The sequence below is a fragment of the Battus philenor genome, unplaced genomic scaffold, assembly GCF_028537555.1.
Source record: "Battus philenor isolate CCGP_79_NKW_IND1 unplaced genomic scaffold, ilBatPhil1.0.hap1 SCAF_4, whole genome shotgun sequence".
Lineage (NCBI taxonomy): Eukaryota > Metazoa > Arthropoda > Insecta > Lepidoptera > Papilionidae > Battus > Battus philenor.
In genome coordinates, this window is record NW_027181704.1 from 12,751,291 (window position 1) to 12,768,941 (window position 17,651).

Sequence of the window (17,651 nt, forward strand, 5' to 3'; positions counted from 1 at the left end):
GCACGCCGGTTACTGTTGTTCGTCTAAAGATCTCATGATTCCTGTTTTAATCTTGTAGAGACATCGCCCTCTCAACTCGGTGAGGAACTGTAAGTTTTCCTATGAGGCAGCTTTCCAAGATTGAGAGACCGCATTTCAATGCCACAAGTCATCACCGGTAACAGCCATTGGTGCTAAACTTTTGTCTTAAGACTCTGAGGGGGATTGGTCGGATAATATAAAGAATTTTTATGTACAGGAGGCCGGTTGGTACTTCCTGCATAAATATTACAACTTATTAACAAGTTTAATAAAATGTTTTCGGACTTTAAAAATTGAAGATTAGGGGATTGTACGTACGAAGGCCTTTTACAAAGGTCGCTTACAATAGGCTTTATAAAGGTTCAATGTCTCCCACAGAGTTATGCCCGGAGTTCTGTGCGAAATCGAATCAGAAATAAGATTTGCAATGTAACTAAAAGAATTGCTCGTGCTTTAGATAGGCCGTCTAGGGGGACCGACGACGTAGACCGTGGGAAGCCGCCGGATGCGAATAGCGCAGAACCGGTAATCGTAGCTATCTTTTGGAGTCTATGGGATGGAAAGAAGAGAGTAAGAGACCATGTTTCAATGTGATAAGTTATCAATCGTAACATACATTTGATTATAAGTATCGTCTTAAGCTACTGATGAATTGGACGAGAAGCCAGTATTGTTATAGTATAAATTTGTTTCGCAAATGCTGTCCAGATGACTATAATTTGATGTTTCACCTCTTTTCTTTACACAATAAATTTTACTTATTCAACTAATGAATTGGTATTCGTTTAGATAAATATACTCCTTTAAAATGTTTTGCTCTGACACAGAGTATTTACCATCAAATAAGATAAAAAACCACTAGTGTAATAAAACACTTCATTAATAATATAATTTAATAACATATAAACGATTATTCACAATAAAATGTAACATCACGAGTACATTAAGTTATGGCTAAAACTACCTACCCCACGGCACGACTACGAACACGTTACAATTATTGACAAGAATTATAAAACACATGCAAATTTCATTAATGCAGTACAAAATATAAATATATATATGACATTGCTCTCTTTTAAGTGAAATGATACATAACTATGCTAACACCACGAGGTAATTTATAAGGAACTAGGCCCTGATACTTCAATATCTACATTCGGTAAAACAATAATTGTGATGTCAATTATACGTTAGCGCCGACTGTACCAAGAAATACATCACACACACAATATGGCCAATACAGAGCTTACACGATACGTGTAAGATTAAGATTCGTAACTTATTTCATAATGTTGTGAAGCGGTCACAAAGCGAATGCGAGTAGAAATTTACATATAAAATGAAAGTTGCGTCCGCGTCGTTGTCCCACGCGTGGGCGGGCGCACGCACACCGCTATGTGGGCGCACGGGAGGCAAACAGACTGTCCAACGCTGCACCCTCCGGCGCCTCCAACACGCTGCGCGTCTTCTCCTTTGCGACTTGCATCGTCGGCAAGTCCAGGATGTACACCTCCTTCTTGAACAGCTGCCCCACGTTCCGTCCGATTAACTGCAATAACGCCAAGTTTCATTAGCTTAAAAGAAAATTATCCGTTACGGTGGCCTTATGAAAGACTCAGAGCCGTCTAATGAGCTGCTCTCGGAGTTTTACTGCGATATCGTATCGAATTATATACAACATTTACTCCAAAATACATAGTCTGATTTATATGGTATTGTTTGTTGTATTTATTTAAAAGGACGTCGCTCACCCTTGAAGCAATTTTCTTGAAGAGATCTCGCTTGCTCTTGTCGATCTTGGCGGGCTTGCTGTTGTTGGCGGCCAGCTTCTCGTCCAGGCGGTGGATGTCGTGCGCGTCTACGTCGGGTATGGCACGCAGCACCGATACGATGCCTGGGAACCGCGGCCGCAGCGCCTCGTACGCCTGACGTTCAAAATCATTATCATTATTCGACATCTAACGGCGTCATCTTAGCGTTACTGGTAGTTTAAGTGTTACCGACAATCTTCTGTGCAGGGTATGCTTAGAGAACGAGACTGCTGCTCATGTATTACCCGGATAACCGAGATGACTCGTATAGTTATAGTACGTTTAGACTCGTATAGATCAGTTTAAGAGTGATCATCGTAGCGATGTTTGGGGGTGCCTATCGTGTCTTACAATGGGCATCTATCGGATGACATGACAGTGAGCAAAAAAAGTTGTGTGGTAGTTTTTGTAGTATGTTGTTGTGAGGTGGTTTTGGTTGCTGTATGTCGTGTGTGTGTGTACCTGTACAGCGAGCGCGAGCAGCGCGGCCTGGTTGGCGTCGTGTTGGCCATGCGTGCGCAGCGCTTGCAGCACGGCGGCGAGCGCGCCGCTGGCCTCCGCCGCGCCCACGCGCCCTGCCGCCAGCGCTGCGCGCAACGCCGGCAGCGCTAGTGAGCACGCGCGCAGCGACGACGTAGAGTCGTTCCAGGTCAGCGCGCGCAGTATCTGCAATCCAAAAAAAAACAAGTTAAAACACAAGTTACACATGTACACCACAAACAAAAATATAATATTCTAATAGCATAAATAAATTACAAATAGCGGTATAACTTCATAAATATAACTATAGCATGGTGTCGCTTTTGTGAACTGAACTGATACTATCCACGTCTCGCCACACAAATACTTAAGGCGCGGTTTCAGTAGCACTATGCGGGTTTAGTTTCATTCAAGAAAAAAAAGCGAGGCATATTAAATGTCACAATAAAACAGATACGTAGACAGTAAATTTATTTTTTTGTTATAGTAATAGAAAACATTGAATTGTAGCATTTAGATCAGATAGAATAAAAGGAAATCTTTGACAGTGCCATAAAAAGTCACGAAAGAATGGAGTATTTTTATAAAGGCCACGCGGCATTTAAAATTTAAATAAATACATGGGTTTAAACCTTTTCCTATAGTATAGCCACTAATTAAATAAACGATTTCCTGATATTGGCTAGGTCCAAACGGAATAGTACGCGAAGCTCGATGAGTCGTAAAGCATATGTGCTAAGTAAATTAAGTTTTGGCAAAGTTTGTGGGTGTGAAATATATGGTGATAATAACCGTGTGTAGGACTGCGGGCCCGGCAATCGGTTGCGCTAGGACCAGCGCCCCCAGCTCGGACACGTGCTCCGGTGCTCGCTGCGGCGCAGAGTTTTCTTCTTCCATTTCTCCCACCTCGCTGCCACCGCCGCCCCCCGTGTCAACCAGAGATATCTAAAAACATGCATAACAATTATAGCATTATAGTCTTGGTAGAAAACTTTTGCTGTCGCCCATATCTTCCGCTAATGTCACTATTTTCTTTTTGTAGTAAATTATGCCCAGTAAAAGGTACATATTAAAAATATAATATGTTTATAACAGATATCAACACATTTTATCTAATTTTACTCGTCGAGCTGGGCGCTTATGGTAATAAAGTATTAGTATGTATATTATAAACATGATATGATAGTATATTTGTACAAATTTGATTTAGGTTGTCAAATTTTAAATTTAACTTAAAAGTAAAGATATTCTTCCAAGAGATTGTTAGGGAAATTCATTGGAAAAGACGTAGAGAGGACATTGCTTATGATAGCGAGCTTTAGTGTCGCTGAGAAAATTTTAATGGACGTTGCTGAGCTACACGCTGCAATAATACTATCGTGCAAGGTTTGATATAAATAAAGTTGCACATTGAGGTTGTGAGTTTGATCAAATAAGTTTGCGTGTTACATTAGTTTTTTAAGAGCGGACTATCAGTGCTGCCAAAATGGCATTTGCAAATTTCGCGGGTCCGAGGCGGCAGGGCAAAGAAACCACCTAGCCTAGGACCTTTTTTAAGTTAACGACGCTCGAGGGCTCTTGGAGGATCTTCTAGCCGCTACGTACTAATATTTTGCACACAAATGTGATTGTGGAAGCCGAATCTCGACTTGGTAGGTTGCTATTGCCTGACTAATATCACTACTACCATTTCGGCAAGCGTTAACGCTGAGAAACGGCGGAAAAAAATCCAGCAACGTTTCTATGTAGTATGATTGGTGGTTGCCCACCCCTGTGATAAAGTATCCGGCCGCGTTTCCAACGAGACCGGTTCGTCAATGGCGACTGCGTTGAGCAGTGGAGGAAAAGTAATGAATAAATGCCGTGCCCGCAGCGATCATTGCATATGTATCATGAGGCGCCCTGATCCTAAGCTTGAATCCCGTTCTGTGTAATACACAAATTAAGTAAGCTAGGTTTTACCAGCAATTTTTACTTAGAACACATATTTCGTGAAATATGTAAGTAGTGTTTACCTTTAGTAACTCAAGGTGTTCCCTGGTAAGGTGTCGTACGAGCATGTCTTCGAGAACCTCTTGGGATTCGCTGCCACCTTCCTCTTCCAGTTTACCGGATTCATACAGAGAAGTCACGTACTCCCATCTCTGTGACAGGTGTACTAGCACTGCACAATGCATACAAAAACATTAACACATAATATTGCACGATGCATGGATACAACTTTAAATAATTAGCTTGATTGCTTGCAGAGAGTTTATTGATAATAATAATTATGATGAATAAACTGCTTGTTGACCTACATTAGGCCTGCCGATGCAATACCCTGGGGGGCGTAATTGCAATATAGTCTTATTGTACATAAAGTGACACATTTATCCAAAGCTTTGAAAACAAATCGAACCATATTTGAAACTTTATTAAAATTCAAAATTGCGAGAAGAGGAATTTTATTCAATTTTTTAATTATCTATGTACTTTTACAGGATTTAACTATGAAATATTAGTGGTATAAGAAATATCCAGCTGAGATTACTGGAATACAATCTCAAATAATTCACACATTAATTATACAGGATTGCCACTGCTCACAAACAAGTTTCCAGAGGATGAGCAGCAGTGTTCTCTACGTACCATAATGCCACCCTGCGATCCCCAATCCCGTTTGTCAACCGTGGCGATTATGGTATATCCCCCATAGATATCTTTGTGGGAGGCCTACACATTGCAGTGAGCGCTTATGGTCTGAAATGATGACGACGACAAGACTTACTGAAGGGCGTCAAGTGGTCGAGGAGTGGCAGAGCGACGTCGGCGTAGTGTGCGGGTGGGCAGTGCAGCAGCAGTGGACGCAGCGCAGCGCGCAGCACACGCCGCAGCCAGTGGTCGGGGAGACGCTCTGGTGCGTGCAGCAACGCGTTCACCACAAACCGCGCCAGCCCTGCTGCTCCATATAGCTCCCGTCCTAGCGACGCTGCCGCAGCCCCCACCAGGTGACACACCTGACAACGTCCCAACAATCTTTATATTAGCTACTCAATTGCCAGTCCGATATGACCCTGCATACCGCGTTATGTTATTTTGTCGACCACCCATCACAGTAGTTTGTGTATATTGTTAAAAACTGCATCCCTAATTACAAAGTATTTTATATTGTTGATTGTGCAAGGAAACTTGTACACTATTTACATGTTGTTGTTTTAAATGTAATAAAATGTTAAGAAATGATATCTAAATAATAATAAAAAATTCTCGAGTGGCCACTTGGGGGTTAAACGACATAGTGAAGATCGCGGGAAATCGTTGCATGGGATCGGTCATCGTGGTAATGAAGAGAAACCTATTCTTACATATTATGACATTGAAGACAACCTCTGAAAGTGTTGCAGTGTGTAGTGTGTAGTGTGTGGGCGGTATGCGCGTACTAACGTTGTCGTGTAGCGTGTGCAGGTAGTTCTGCATGCGATCGTGCGGATCAGTGGGTGCGGGCGGCGCGTCGTCGCGTAGGCCCAGCAAATTGCGGCGCTCTGCGGGCGGCGGCTGCAAAGCGCGCGCGTGCCCCGCGTGCCGTAGCGAAGCGGCATGCGGCGCGTGCAGCTCGTGCAGCGAGCGTGCCAACGACAGTGCATGCGGCACCAGTGGCAGCACGTGCGCGCCGCACGGGTTCCTCCACACCGGGTTGCCCGATGACGTCACGCCCGCGCTGAACCCGCCGCGCGATGCCCTGTGGTTACAAGTTCCATTTCATTAGTAAACATGAGTCATTAAAAATATAAATTCAAGATTTAAAAATAGGGATGGAGACTGCAAACATTGAGTGTGTTGGTAGTAGTAAGATTCTTTCTTAGTTATTACTGATTTCGTAACAAAACGATACGCGATCATCATAACGTTATATAGGACACTGAACGCTTGTTTACTGGTAACTTATGTTTATACCTCTACTTCTCAAGGCGTATCACTGGCAACTTGAAAATCATCGACGCGGCTTGACCAGACTCCCCTCCCCCGCCAATATGGACCGACGACGCATTCAAGATCGCGCGAAGTCCCTAGACCTGTCATTGTGGCGATCAAATCAAAGATGAAGAAATCCGGACGCATAGCGCGCAGAGCAGATAGCCGTTGTGTCGCATACGGGTTCTGGAGTGGAGGTCACGGACCCGCTCAAGGTAAACATTAACAGCGGAAGCTGATAGACAGGTCATCATGGCGATCTTTGGAAGAGGCCTATTTCTTGCAGTGGATATCTATCGGTTGAAATGATGATCATAAGACTCACTTGTCCGGATCAGCGGGCACGTGCGTGCGCTTGACGACGCCGAGTAACAAGGTGAGTGCGTGCAGCAACGTGCGCCTCGCTTGCCCACGCTCGTCGTCCGCCTCGCTGGGCGGGGCGTCTAGTCCCACGAGCCGGGCCAGCGCTGCAGCCGAAGATACATGAGGCCCCAGCGCCGCCCACCGGGAGCTGCAGTCGCCTAGCACCTATAATTAATATCAATGCTCTGTTCAAAGACACATATTCCTAAACTCGATATGAAATTACTATGTTGTTAAGTTACCAATAGTAGGTTTCTCTCACGAGAACCGTCGACATTACCATATAAGTATTTTCCTGTAGACACTGGATATGTTAAGTGTGAGTGACATTGGTTTACTGCAAATGGGCTAGATAGTTACTTGTGCAACGAGGGCACTCTGTCGCTCGTAACAGCAAAAGTGATTCGAGACAAGCAGCAGCGCCTCTTGGATCGTGACGCTCTCCACGGCGCTGAGGTCAGGCCTGGCCAGCGCCGCGCGGCACATGTCGTGCAGGCGCCCGAACACCGGCAGCAAGAGCAATGGGTACTAGAACAAACATTTTGTATTATAAATATATATAAAAAAAATTAAAATAGGACGATATGGAACGTACTTGCATGAAATTCATAAAGCAGTGTTACAATTTATAATGGCCCGGAAATTAAATGCTTTAAATATAATTGTTTTTTCAACCATTATGACACATATCTCAGCTGTATAGCTGCCATCATCATTTCAACCATAATGTGTCCACTGCTGGACATAGCTCTCAAGTCCCTTTCAACTGATTTACAATAGATCAGTTGAAATAACCTTAACATGTTTGTCTGTCCACTGGTCATGGAGTTTCGTCTTCAGCCACTGGGTTATTGGACAGTATGTGTGGGTATTATACTCAATAATGGTGTTAAACTGGGGTTATATTTTTTTGGTGGTGACTGCTTGCCGATAGGTAGACAAAGAGAATTAGATTGTGAGGAAGCCTGCTCATGTAAGTGCACTGAATAGAATTTTTTTTGGTACTAAAAAGCAAATGGATTCATCAGTGAAGATGACTTCAGAGTTTGAATGAGAAACTTACACTTTTTGACGATATCAGTTACTCAAAGACGAATAAAGTTAACTTCAATCAAATCAGGGGTACCTTTGATCCTAATTTGACCAGAAGACCAGCTGCATGCCGCCGCACGTTCTTGACGGAGCGCGACCGTCTGTCCTCCGGGGGCGAACCTTCGTACACCAGGGCTGCGAATATTTTATCCAGCACACGGGGTAATAGGTCGGCTCCTGCAACGCTTACTCCTGGACCTGGTTCATTAAAACAATTTATAAGGATTAGAATGTTAAGGAGAATATATAGAGTATTTGCATTATTAAAATAGTGACTCATTGACGTCATTCAGACTTAGTAACACCCCTTGATAGATCGTAGGAAAACGAAAGCAATTTTTACAAAGTGAAAATAAGACTATTTTCTGAAGGTCTTAGATGGACCCGTCTTTTGTCAATTTTAAAAATAAATACGTTACCCATTGGTTACTGTCTTTTAATGTGCATATATGTATAGTAATACATAAATAAATGTAAGTAATTTTGGCTACATTTTTCACAAAACATTTCTTTCGGTATTACAAACGACTATTTATTTCTATTTGTACTCACTCTTAGAGTTTAACAGTTATTACAGAATACTTCAGGAACTCTAGGAATTATACTATCTTTTGCAGTAATTATGTAGAAATTTTTTGTACCAAATTAGTGCAAATGCCAAAATATTGTATATCCTTTTCGTCTTTTAAATACACCACAAATGAGCACACACAAAATTTTATTTACATATACTAATTTTTTGATACAAATAAACGTCACCATTTTTCCCACCTTGCCAAAAATTAGGTAAAGTTGTCATAAGTATCATTTACCGTCTGATCTGGTTCAGTCTTATCTATTGCTAGTGTAAAAAGTGAGTGGTTACCTGCGAGCTGGCTGTAGGCGCAGCTGAGGAAGACGAAGAGAGCAGAGATGAGCGAGAGCAGTAACGAGAGCAACAAAGGAGCGCGCGGTTCGCACGCCACGCACGCCTGCAGCAGGCGCAGCCCTGCCGCTGCGCAGGGCCGCGGCTCCGCCTGTAGCAGTCGCGACAGCACTACGTCCAGCACCTGCACATACCTGCGCCTTAACAAAGTCCTCTGTCAACATTGTTCGTAGACGTGCTACGTCACGCTTGCTAGTCTGTGCTCTCCACACCATTTGCCCTGTGTGCAGTCGATAGACTCCTACTACGAGGCACAAGCCTCCCTCAAAGATCGCCACGAAGACCGATCTTGCGCGGCCCACACCTATTAACTTTCTGAGATTTTAACTATGCCGTCAGACAGCCCACGTCGCCACAAGAGACCTTTCGGCTGCAAAGGTCATCGTTTGCAAGATGTCCCGCCTATTGCCACTACAATGTTAATCTTTAACGATTGAATATTTTTAATACTTCAAAAAACCATACTATATTTCTGGGACCATCCAGTATAGTCTGACTGAAATCACTGTACTGTTGTTCTAGATATTTTGCTGTTATAAATCTCTATCTTACCACCACCGAACATAAATCCTTTATGAATTTATTCCTTGTTGTCCTTGAATAGGTTGGAGTCCTTATTCACCTTAATTGTGAGAGTTTTAGGGAATTTTTTCCCTGAAAACACCAAGTACCATTACTATCTTTATTTTTGAAATTAGAATGATTACAGGATCAACAAATTTTGTATCTGGATTATATATTCAATATTCACTTAAATGCTGATCGCATTTGTTTTCGTATGTATCAACTATAGTGCTACCGAAACTGAGGGAAAGAATGGTGTGGTGGGGGTCGGGCAAAACGGACGAGCATGATACTGAACTGAACCGACTGAACGGTGCTACCAATGCTCCCCCGGCTTCTTATTTCACGCGTGGGCGAGTGAGACGGATAACTAAACTTTGTTGCGAGCATAGAGCACTTAGTAAACAGTTCTTCTTGTCCACTTATAAAATAGTAACTACGTAACAATGTCACTCTACTAAAAAAATCAATTCTCTCAATGTTAATTCAAAGCATATTATGTGAAATAGTTTGGGTATAAGTACCTGAGATAGTGCCTCCCACTCGACGTGCAATGGATGCGTCGCGTCTATATGCGGCGGGCACGAGTCCACTTTGTCTAGAGCCACTTGTGTCCACTGCTCTACGTACGACCACGTTACTAAAGGCGCAGCTATCATGCAGTACCTAAAACATAAAAGATATTAGTTGGAAAATACATTTGCCCTTATGCAATCATTAGTAGGTGTAAATGTCTTTATAGCTGATTTCACAACGCCATCTAGCGGCGTTTAGGTTTTTAAATCAAATCCATTTATCATGATGACAAACAATAGCATTTGGTCAGTTGTGTTTGTTTTCTATATTATAATCCTGTACACTCCTTAGTCTCGATGAAAATCTTAGATTTAATTACCAAAATGCTAGAAAGAGGTCTAATGTGTTATTATAGTGCTAACGAAATTGCTATACCGCGACTTAGAAAAACGGGGCGGGGTGAGGGCCGAGGAAAGGAGCATGAGCGCTACAGCCGCAAAAGAAACGGCCCCGTCTTAACGCGCACATGCCTAAGGCGCGGTACAGCGGATTCATTTGTATAGGTAATATTTAGGTATATTATTAGAATAATATTTTAGTAGTACCAAATTTTATCACATTAGTTTATGGTCTCATGTCTAAAAGCGTGTCGTATTGTTATCTGCTTTATTCGATTGAAAAATGTTTACCAAAAGTGTTTTCCATAATAAGCCAACACATCAATTTTGGATTAAAACACTACGATCCGATCTCTGACTGTTAGTTTTATCATTGTACTGTACATACACGTTGAGTAATTATGGACATTAACAATTAAGATCGTTTTATCTCAGAAATATCTGACTCGTGTTTTAACAATATAAAAAGTATGCAGAATAATTGAATAACTTACCTAAAACTATCTAAAATTTCCGTCCGACATCGGCTAAAGAATATGGCAAATTCCTGCTCGCTATCATAGTCCATGCACGCATATGCAACGCCGTCAGAAACACCATTAACGCGAGATGACGGGTAAGACACCTGGAAAATTATTAACGTATTGTCACATGTGTACATCCATGTTATACAAAAACACGGTTGACAGTGGGGTTCATCTAGATTCAAAAGAAAATACAAAATTCCGCATAATTCACAGGCTCTTAATATGACTAACATATTTTAATAGTAATCAATGCAATGAAGTAATTACTTTACCTATAAATTCTTTTTTTACTCTCACAGTGAACTTAGTTTTTTATAAACTACAAATTTATAGAATTAACCTTATAAATTAATGACAGTAACATATTTTATTACTTATCCTACGGCACAAGTCTTAGACCTAACATTAAGATGGAATAAAACTAGTTTTCAATGATTATTTTTGATCTGATTAGACCTTGAGCCATTGGAATCTAACCAATTCTGTAGTAGTAGTGGCTCTCTAGAGTCTCGGTCTGGTGAAAAGTTTATTCTGATAGGGGGAATCAAACCCAAGCCCCCTATGTAAAAACCATGAGTGCTGCAACATACTGAATTCTTTTAGAACGTAAATATAAATAACGCCGCAATATATAATTCTTGAAAAATCACATTTATTTCATAACTAATATTCGAGTAAATCTAGGAAGTCATAATATGACAATTTTAATATTAATAATTTGCAATACAAAAATCAACTTTACAATTGTTTAAAAAGATATTGATTGACATATGTTGTTAAGTACACAATTTTTGTGTAAACAGACATGTTAAAATATATCAGGAGTGACAGAAAAAAACGTGAAGATTCCAGTTTTTGTAAAAGGTTAGTAATGACATTCAATAATAAAATAAAATAAAGAAAACGTTACGTCGGCTGTTTGGCTGGTGTGGTTCAAATTGTACTTAATTCTTATACCAAAAATATCCGCAGAGAATGAAAGTTTGACGCAAATCATGACATTTCTATGTTTAAAAATATTAATAAACAAAATCGAAAATTTCATTCATCATTTCTATTTTGCAGTACTTTTTCCAAAACTTAATGTTTTCCAAAGTTTGGCGCAAATCATTATAATTTCGACAGATCTAATCAGAACATGTTTCTATTTTTATATAGAAGGTACACAATTTGAAATTAAAAACTGATTAAAAACATATTTAGGCTTTTACACTTATCTATTCATTAGAACTTATATTTTTTTATTGTATAATGTTTTGTGAAAAGTATTTAACTTTTCATGGATTTATTTTATTGACGTCAGAGACGTATAGCTAAGAATGTATTTGTTAAAAACCTTCCCTTGCCCTAAACATCTCTAGTGAAAATGTTATACTATACAATATAAATGCTTTACCTTCAACACTTTGGGTGCTGAGGCCTGTAGCCACCTCGGCACTACGTTAACAACGAGCGGCAGTTTCGATATCTGGTCATGTTTTAAAAAAGCTAACCACACAGAGTTGGCTGTGTGGGCTAATGTTAGGGACGGATGTGAGGTTAGCAGAAGCATTGTTTCTAACAGTACAGGCAGCCAAGCTTCCACATTCGTTGCATTACTCCACAATGTCGTCAACTGTTGTGCTAGTCCTGCCAAAACCTATAAAAGAATAACATTTATGTATCTATGTTATCATTAAAATCTATTATTTGATGTAATAACATCTACATAATATTCAATCTATGGTTATTACATAATGGAAATGTGAAAATGTTCCAAAACATTTTTATTAACGTTAGACTATTACAGTCACTTACTTACACTTTTGTTTTAAACAATATCCGGAGATGCAAATGGGCAAGTGAGACTGATAATCGCATTTGATAAGTGATTGAATGACACAAACTTAGAAAGAAATAGTTCATTTTAATTGTTTTAATTTTTTTTTTTACTTCCATAATTTCTTACATAAGGATATCTTGAAGAAAATAGTCAAACTCTGATGGTAAAAATTATAGCAACAACAATTAAAAATATCATTAAAGCTACCTGGGAAAGTTTCTTCAGAAATAAATACTGTTTCTCATCAACAGTTCCGATACTGGCGACGGCAGCACGATGGATACAAGAAATTGCATCTTCACTGAACAATATCATCAGTGGCTTGCGCTCTTTGGTCTGAAAAATATACAATTATAAAATGGTACAAGTCATCTATACAAATTACAAATTGAAACAATTTTTTTTAACATATGACTTTAGTTTTGCATGCTTCTTAAAAGGTTTTTTTCTATTATACACTAAATAATAAGTTTTTATTTGTTTACTGCCAAATAAAAAACTTATTGTTTAGTATAAAAACTTCTAAATTTAAGTGAAAGCAAAAGATTGAAGATTATTAAAAAAAGTGTGCTTTTTAATGTTTATAGATAACCCACATCTACATTTTACAATTTGCAGTAAATGTCTGATATATTTTTAGATCAATAACGTAAATATTTTCACACATGGCTATTTTCTTCGTATTTATTTTCCAGGAATTATCTATGAATAAATGTACATCTAGTCTGATATTTATTCATCCTTTATACATATATTAATAATTATGGAAGGAATACATGTATAAAATAAATCAATTACTTTCAACTTACAGAGCCTTTTCTATTGACAACTTGCAGCAGACATTCTGCAGCAGGGAGCTGGAACACATCATCTTGTAGCAAGATACATAAGATTTGCAACAAGCGACCATCATTCATAACCACATGATTTGTGGAAACCCATTCCACAAAACCAGTCAATGTTAGTAGTACCACCTAAAACATAAACCAAATATATGATTTATAAAATCAAATTGATTAATAAATTACATAGTACTAGATTTTATTTTAGATCATAAGTAGTACATAAAGTATTCATACATCAATTTTCTAGCACATTGGATTTAGATAAATTACATTATCTAAAATGTGTAGTAAGCAAGCATAATGTGAATTTTATTTTTTAATAACAGTTTTTTCAATATTAATATTTACAGTTATGCTGCACTGAAAGTGGCAGAGAGCTGAGGGAAGTTACTTAAAATTTTTTTAGCTCTGCTTGAACACTTCCTAAAGAGCTTTGGAATGGGCTTTTTCAATACAAATTATTCTGGATTGGGAGGTCACCATGCTCGTAGGAAACTTGGGCTTTGGATTGACTAGACACAAAAGTCCTCCAGACATATGTCACTTGTTACATATTTAGCATTTATTTTATATAAGGAGGCAGAGGTAGCCCCATTAGAAATCAATGATAACCCAATGATAGAGGAGTCGTGGGTTCGATTCCCGAGAGACAATTTTATATAATTCACACTAGGTGCATTGATAGCCACTGTTCACAAACAAGTTTTCAGAGGATGGACAGCAGCGTCATCAGTGTATCATAATACCACAGTGCAATTACTAACCTGCTTTTTAGCAGTCACACCACGCACCACAATATTGCAGTCAATTTATAATAACAACTAAATTTAGATTCAGGCAATGTCAACAAATAAATTAGATGTTTAGGAAATATAAAATGTTAAAAATATGGATAAAGTCAGTAACATAGTGGTTAGTCCAAATACATCAATCAATCAAATTTAATTTAGAAGTAACAATCACATGATTTTAATTTAATTACATTCACTATAACTACTTAATTTACATGTTTATCTATTATCCGAGAAACTCTGTAATAGTGTAAAATGTTTTTTTAATAATAATGGGATATAACAAATTATGTAAATAATTATATTATTCACCTGTACTACACGTCCGTTGCTTGCAGCCGCCACATAATCACCTGCAGCAGTCTTCTCTCGGAACTCTTGTACATGCAGCTCGATGAGCCGCATAAAAAATGCAAAAATCTCAGCCATATTACTAGTAAGCGCTTGGTAAATATCCTTACGGCGCTGATGTTGCTCGAGAGTCTGAAAGAAATATTGAAGGAATGTTTATAAATTCATCCATTTTATGGCAATGATTATAATTATCTTGTTAGTAGTATGAAAATAAATAAGAAAGGACCAATATCTAGCCACTTCCGCACATGCAGTGGTTGTCGTGCATGAAAGTGCACCGCCCGCCAGCCCGCTCGTAAATGCGCATGCGACAGACAATGCCAACTACACAACCGCCACCGTAAATTCACTCCCCGCTCGTAAATGCGCATGCGACAGACAATGCCAACTACACAACCGCCACCGTAAATTCACTCAACACGTGTTTCACCCCTCCACGGGGCATCTTCAGGAGTTGTTACACCGATTAGTGCTAAACACCGAGTCCTACACTAAACACTTGTGCACTTTCATGCACGACAACCACTGCATGTGCGGAAGTGGCTAGATATTGGTCCTTTCTTATTTAGGATGGACTTCCGCAATGTAACGCCTGATTCCATTAAGTATGAAAATAGTAAGAGATTGTTCTTACTATTCTTCAATATTTCCTGATAAAGACAATAAGCGATATACAATGCTCTACAAACCTAAACCAGAAGAAATATGCCACATGTGTTACTCTTCTGCAAAATATTATATATATATATATATATATATATACATACACACATATATATATATACATATATATGTATACATTTTATGGGGTTTCAAAGTTTGGTTTATAATTTGTCCTTTTTATGCAATACACCCAACTATGACTATAATTTTATAATATAATGATATATCTATTAGTTATATTTAGTTTGACTACATCCACAATTGATAAACTTCAATAAAAACATTATTTCTATAGAATTATATTTTACATATGGTGCTCAAATCTAGCATATTCATGTTACATACCTTATAATAAAAAAAGTATTGATTAGTCAGTTAAAACCAAATATTATGATTATCACTAGCATTATTGCATTTTTTTAATATTATAAATAATTCATTACATTATTGTTTAGAATATCCATAAAACAGAATTTTTTTATAAACACCTACTGATACAATGTTGTATGTTTTTGCTGATAATGTTGATACTCTAAGAATTGTTGAAATGATGCCATGGTCAAATATCAATTCAATATAAGTAAACACTAAGTTTTTTTAATTGGCTATTTTTTTAATTGTTCAGCAATAAAAATTTGGTTTTTGTGTGCTCTAAAAAATTTCTTATTGAATTCCTAAATTCATATTTGTAAATCAATAATACACAAACCTGTAAGGTGGCAACATCTTCTACAAGCCTCAAAAACACATGTAGAACAATCTGTGTGTGGAGGTGTCCTCGAGCACATGCATCACTAAGTTCAGCAAGAAGCGTGGGCCACTGCTGTGGCCACTCCCGCTTTATCATTTCTACTATTACTCGTGCCAATGCATCATTTAGATGACCAGTCTCCCATCCGCCCATGTACAGCAATTTCATAGCATTTTCCTGTAATTTCATGACATTTATAAATATTCTTTACTGTGAACTTAAAGCTAGCAGAAATTTCTAGAAATATTTACCTTAATAAATATTTTTTCAGCTTGTGTTATCTGTGTCCACCTGTACTTTACAGTATGTTCCATTAATTGCAAGCCAAAGTGTTTAACAACAGCTGAATATTGACTACCACTGGCCAAAAGCAGCCCAGCTTGTGCACACCAAGGAGAGTTTTCCTTAAAACTGTAATGATAATGTCTTTATCACTGTTAATATTAGTTTAATTTTGTTTCATCATTAAATAAACATAATCACAATAAATACCATAACTACCATTACAAATAGTTATCTTGCTTTGTAACTTATAATTACTATAATTATAAATATACCTCTTACAGAAATGAATGTGCCTTATTCTTTATTTTATTGGTGGTTCAATGTTTGTCATGAAACAGCTGTTGTCAAGATCATTATTAAGCATTACTTTGTAACATTCACTTTTCTTACACAATAAACAGTTCTGATGAAAAACATTTACTTTGGTATTTTTAAAAAGTTTATTACATTTTATATTGATTAGAATGTAAACAAGATATATTTCATAACTTTCATCTATATTCAGCAAAATTGCATCAGATTCTTTACATTTGAAATAAGACAAATAAAATTGTTGCTGTTCATTACCTCTCACAAGCGTTATATGCTTGGTTACGAGCATCATGCGACACTGCAGGATTCAACGTAAGTTCCACAGCTCGACTAAGTTCGTCTGCTATAAGGGCTACCTCTCCAGCAACATCACCATTCACTGCACCCACGTTCATTGTAGCTCCTGTTTGCTACATATGCACATTGAATAAATTAAAACAGTTATAGAAGTGACTACTTATTTACATCATTTAGAAATACTCTTAACTCAGTTCAGAGCTCGTATTTAGATTTCGTAAAAATAAATAAAAATATTAACAATTACTTACCTACTTAACAAAGTTCAAGCACTTGCCAGAATATTATTTCACTTCATATTAGTTCATGAAGATTCTGAAAAAGAATGTCAAACTTAATAAAAACACCCATGAAATAAAAGAAATAGCATTTACCCGGTGACATGCAAACAAAATATTAGCCTTAACAATAACATTAATTATCTAAAGCTTTTAATGTATAAAGGGTAAGAATTTATATAAGTTTATTAAATTATTCATCCAAAACAAAGAATTTATTTTTAAATAAATAACATTACACTCAAAACATAAGGAGTACCTCGTGTCGTTCTGACTAAAAGATCAGCATTGAACCATAAACAATATATTTTTTCTTAAAACTTTGAATGAAAATATTTCTTTCATTGCTGTTGATTTTGTCGCACTGTGACAATTTTATATCCTCTTCATGGGTTAATAAACATGTAATTAGCCAGTATTATAGCAGTGTTTTTAAAAAATAACAGTGATTGAATATGTAACTAATAGCTTTCTTGGAATTAAAATTGCTACAAACAATTGCTTTCAGTGTACATTTAAGCAAGGTACAGTAGTTTGAAACATTTGCTACTTGTTCAACTTTCATGAACTCTGATGCGAAAATAATATGAAAAAAAAAA

General features: G+C 37.9%; 1 protein-coding gene across 2 annotated transcripts; it reads right to left on the minus strand.

Annotated features, from left to right (window-relative positions):
• Positions 1 to 906: 906 nt before the first annotated feature.
• On the minus strand, positions 907 to 17,341 carry Ranbp21 (exportin-5-like protein Ranbp21). 2 transcript variants are annotated; one of them, XM_068771463.1, is made up of 22 exons: positions 17,312 to 17,341; positions 17,026 to 17,089; positions 16,733 to 16,887; positions 16,132 to 16,291; positions 15,839 to 16,057; positions 14,425 to 14,595; positions 13,286 to 13,450; positions 12,684 to 12,812; positions 12,051 to 12,293; positions 10,622 to 10,752; positions 9,738 to 9,879; positions 8,590 to 8,773; positions 7,759 to 7,922; positions 6,993 to 7,160; positions 6,595 to 6,797; positions 5,742 to 6,036; positions 5,086 to 5,314; positions 4,331 to 4,479; positions 3,108 to 3,260; positions 2,298 to 2,501; positions 1,776 to 1,949; positions 907 to 1,573 (listed from the first exon to the last, which is right to left on the minus strand). In XM_068771463.1, exons 3-22 carry the CDS (start codon positions 16,870 to 16,872, stop codon positions 1,418 to 1,420), a joined length of 3,579 nt encoding a protein of 1,192 aa, XP_068627564.1. In that variant the 5' UTR covers positions 16,873 to 16,887; positions 17,026 to 17,089; positions 17,312 to 17,341; the 3' UTR covers positions 907 to 1,417. The 2 variants fall into 2 exon arrangements, with proteins under 2 accessions (XP_068627564.1, XP_068627566.1); XM_068771465.1 differs by having other exon boundaries at positions 17,292 to 17,317.
• Between the last annotated feature and the right edge of the window lie 310 nt (positions 17,342 to 17,651).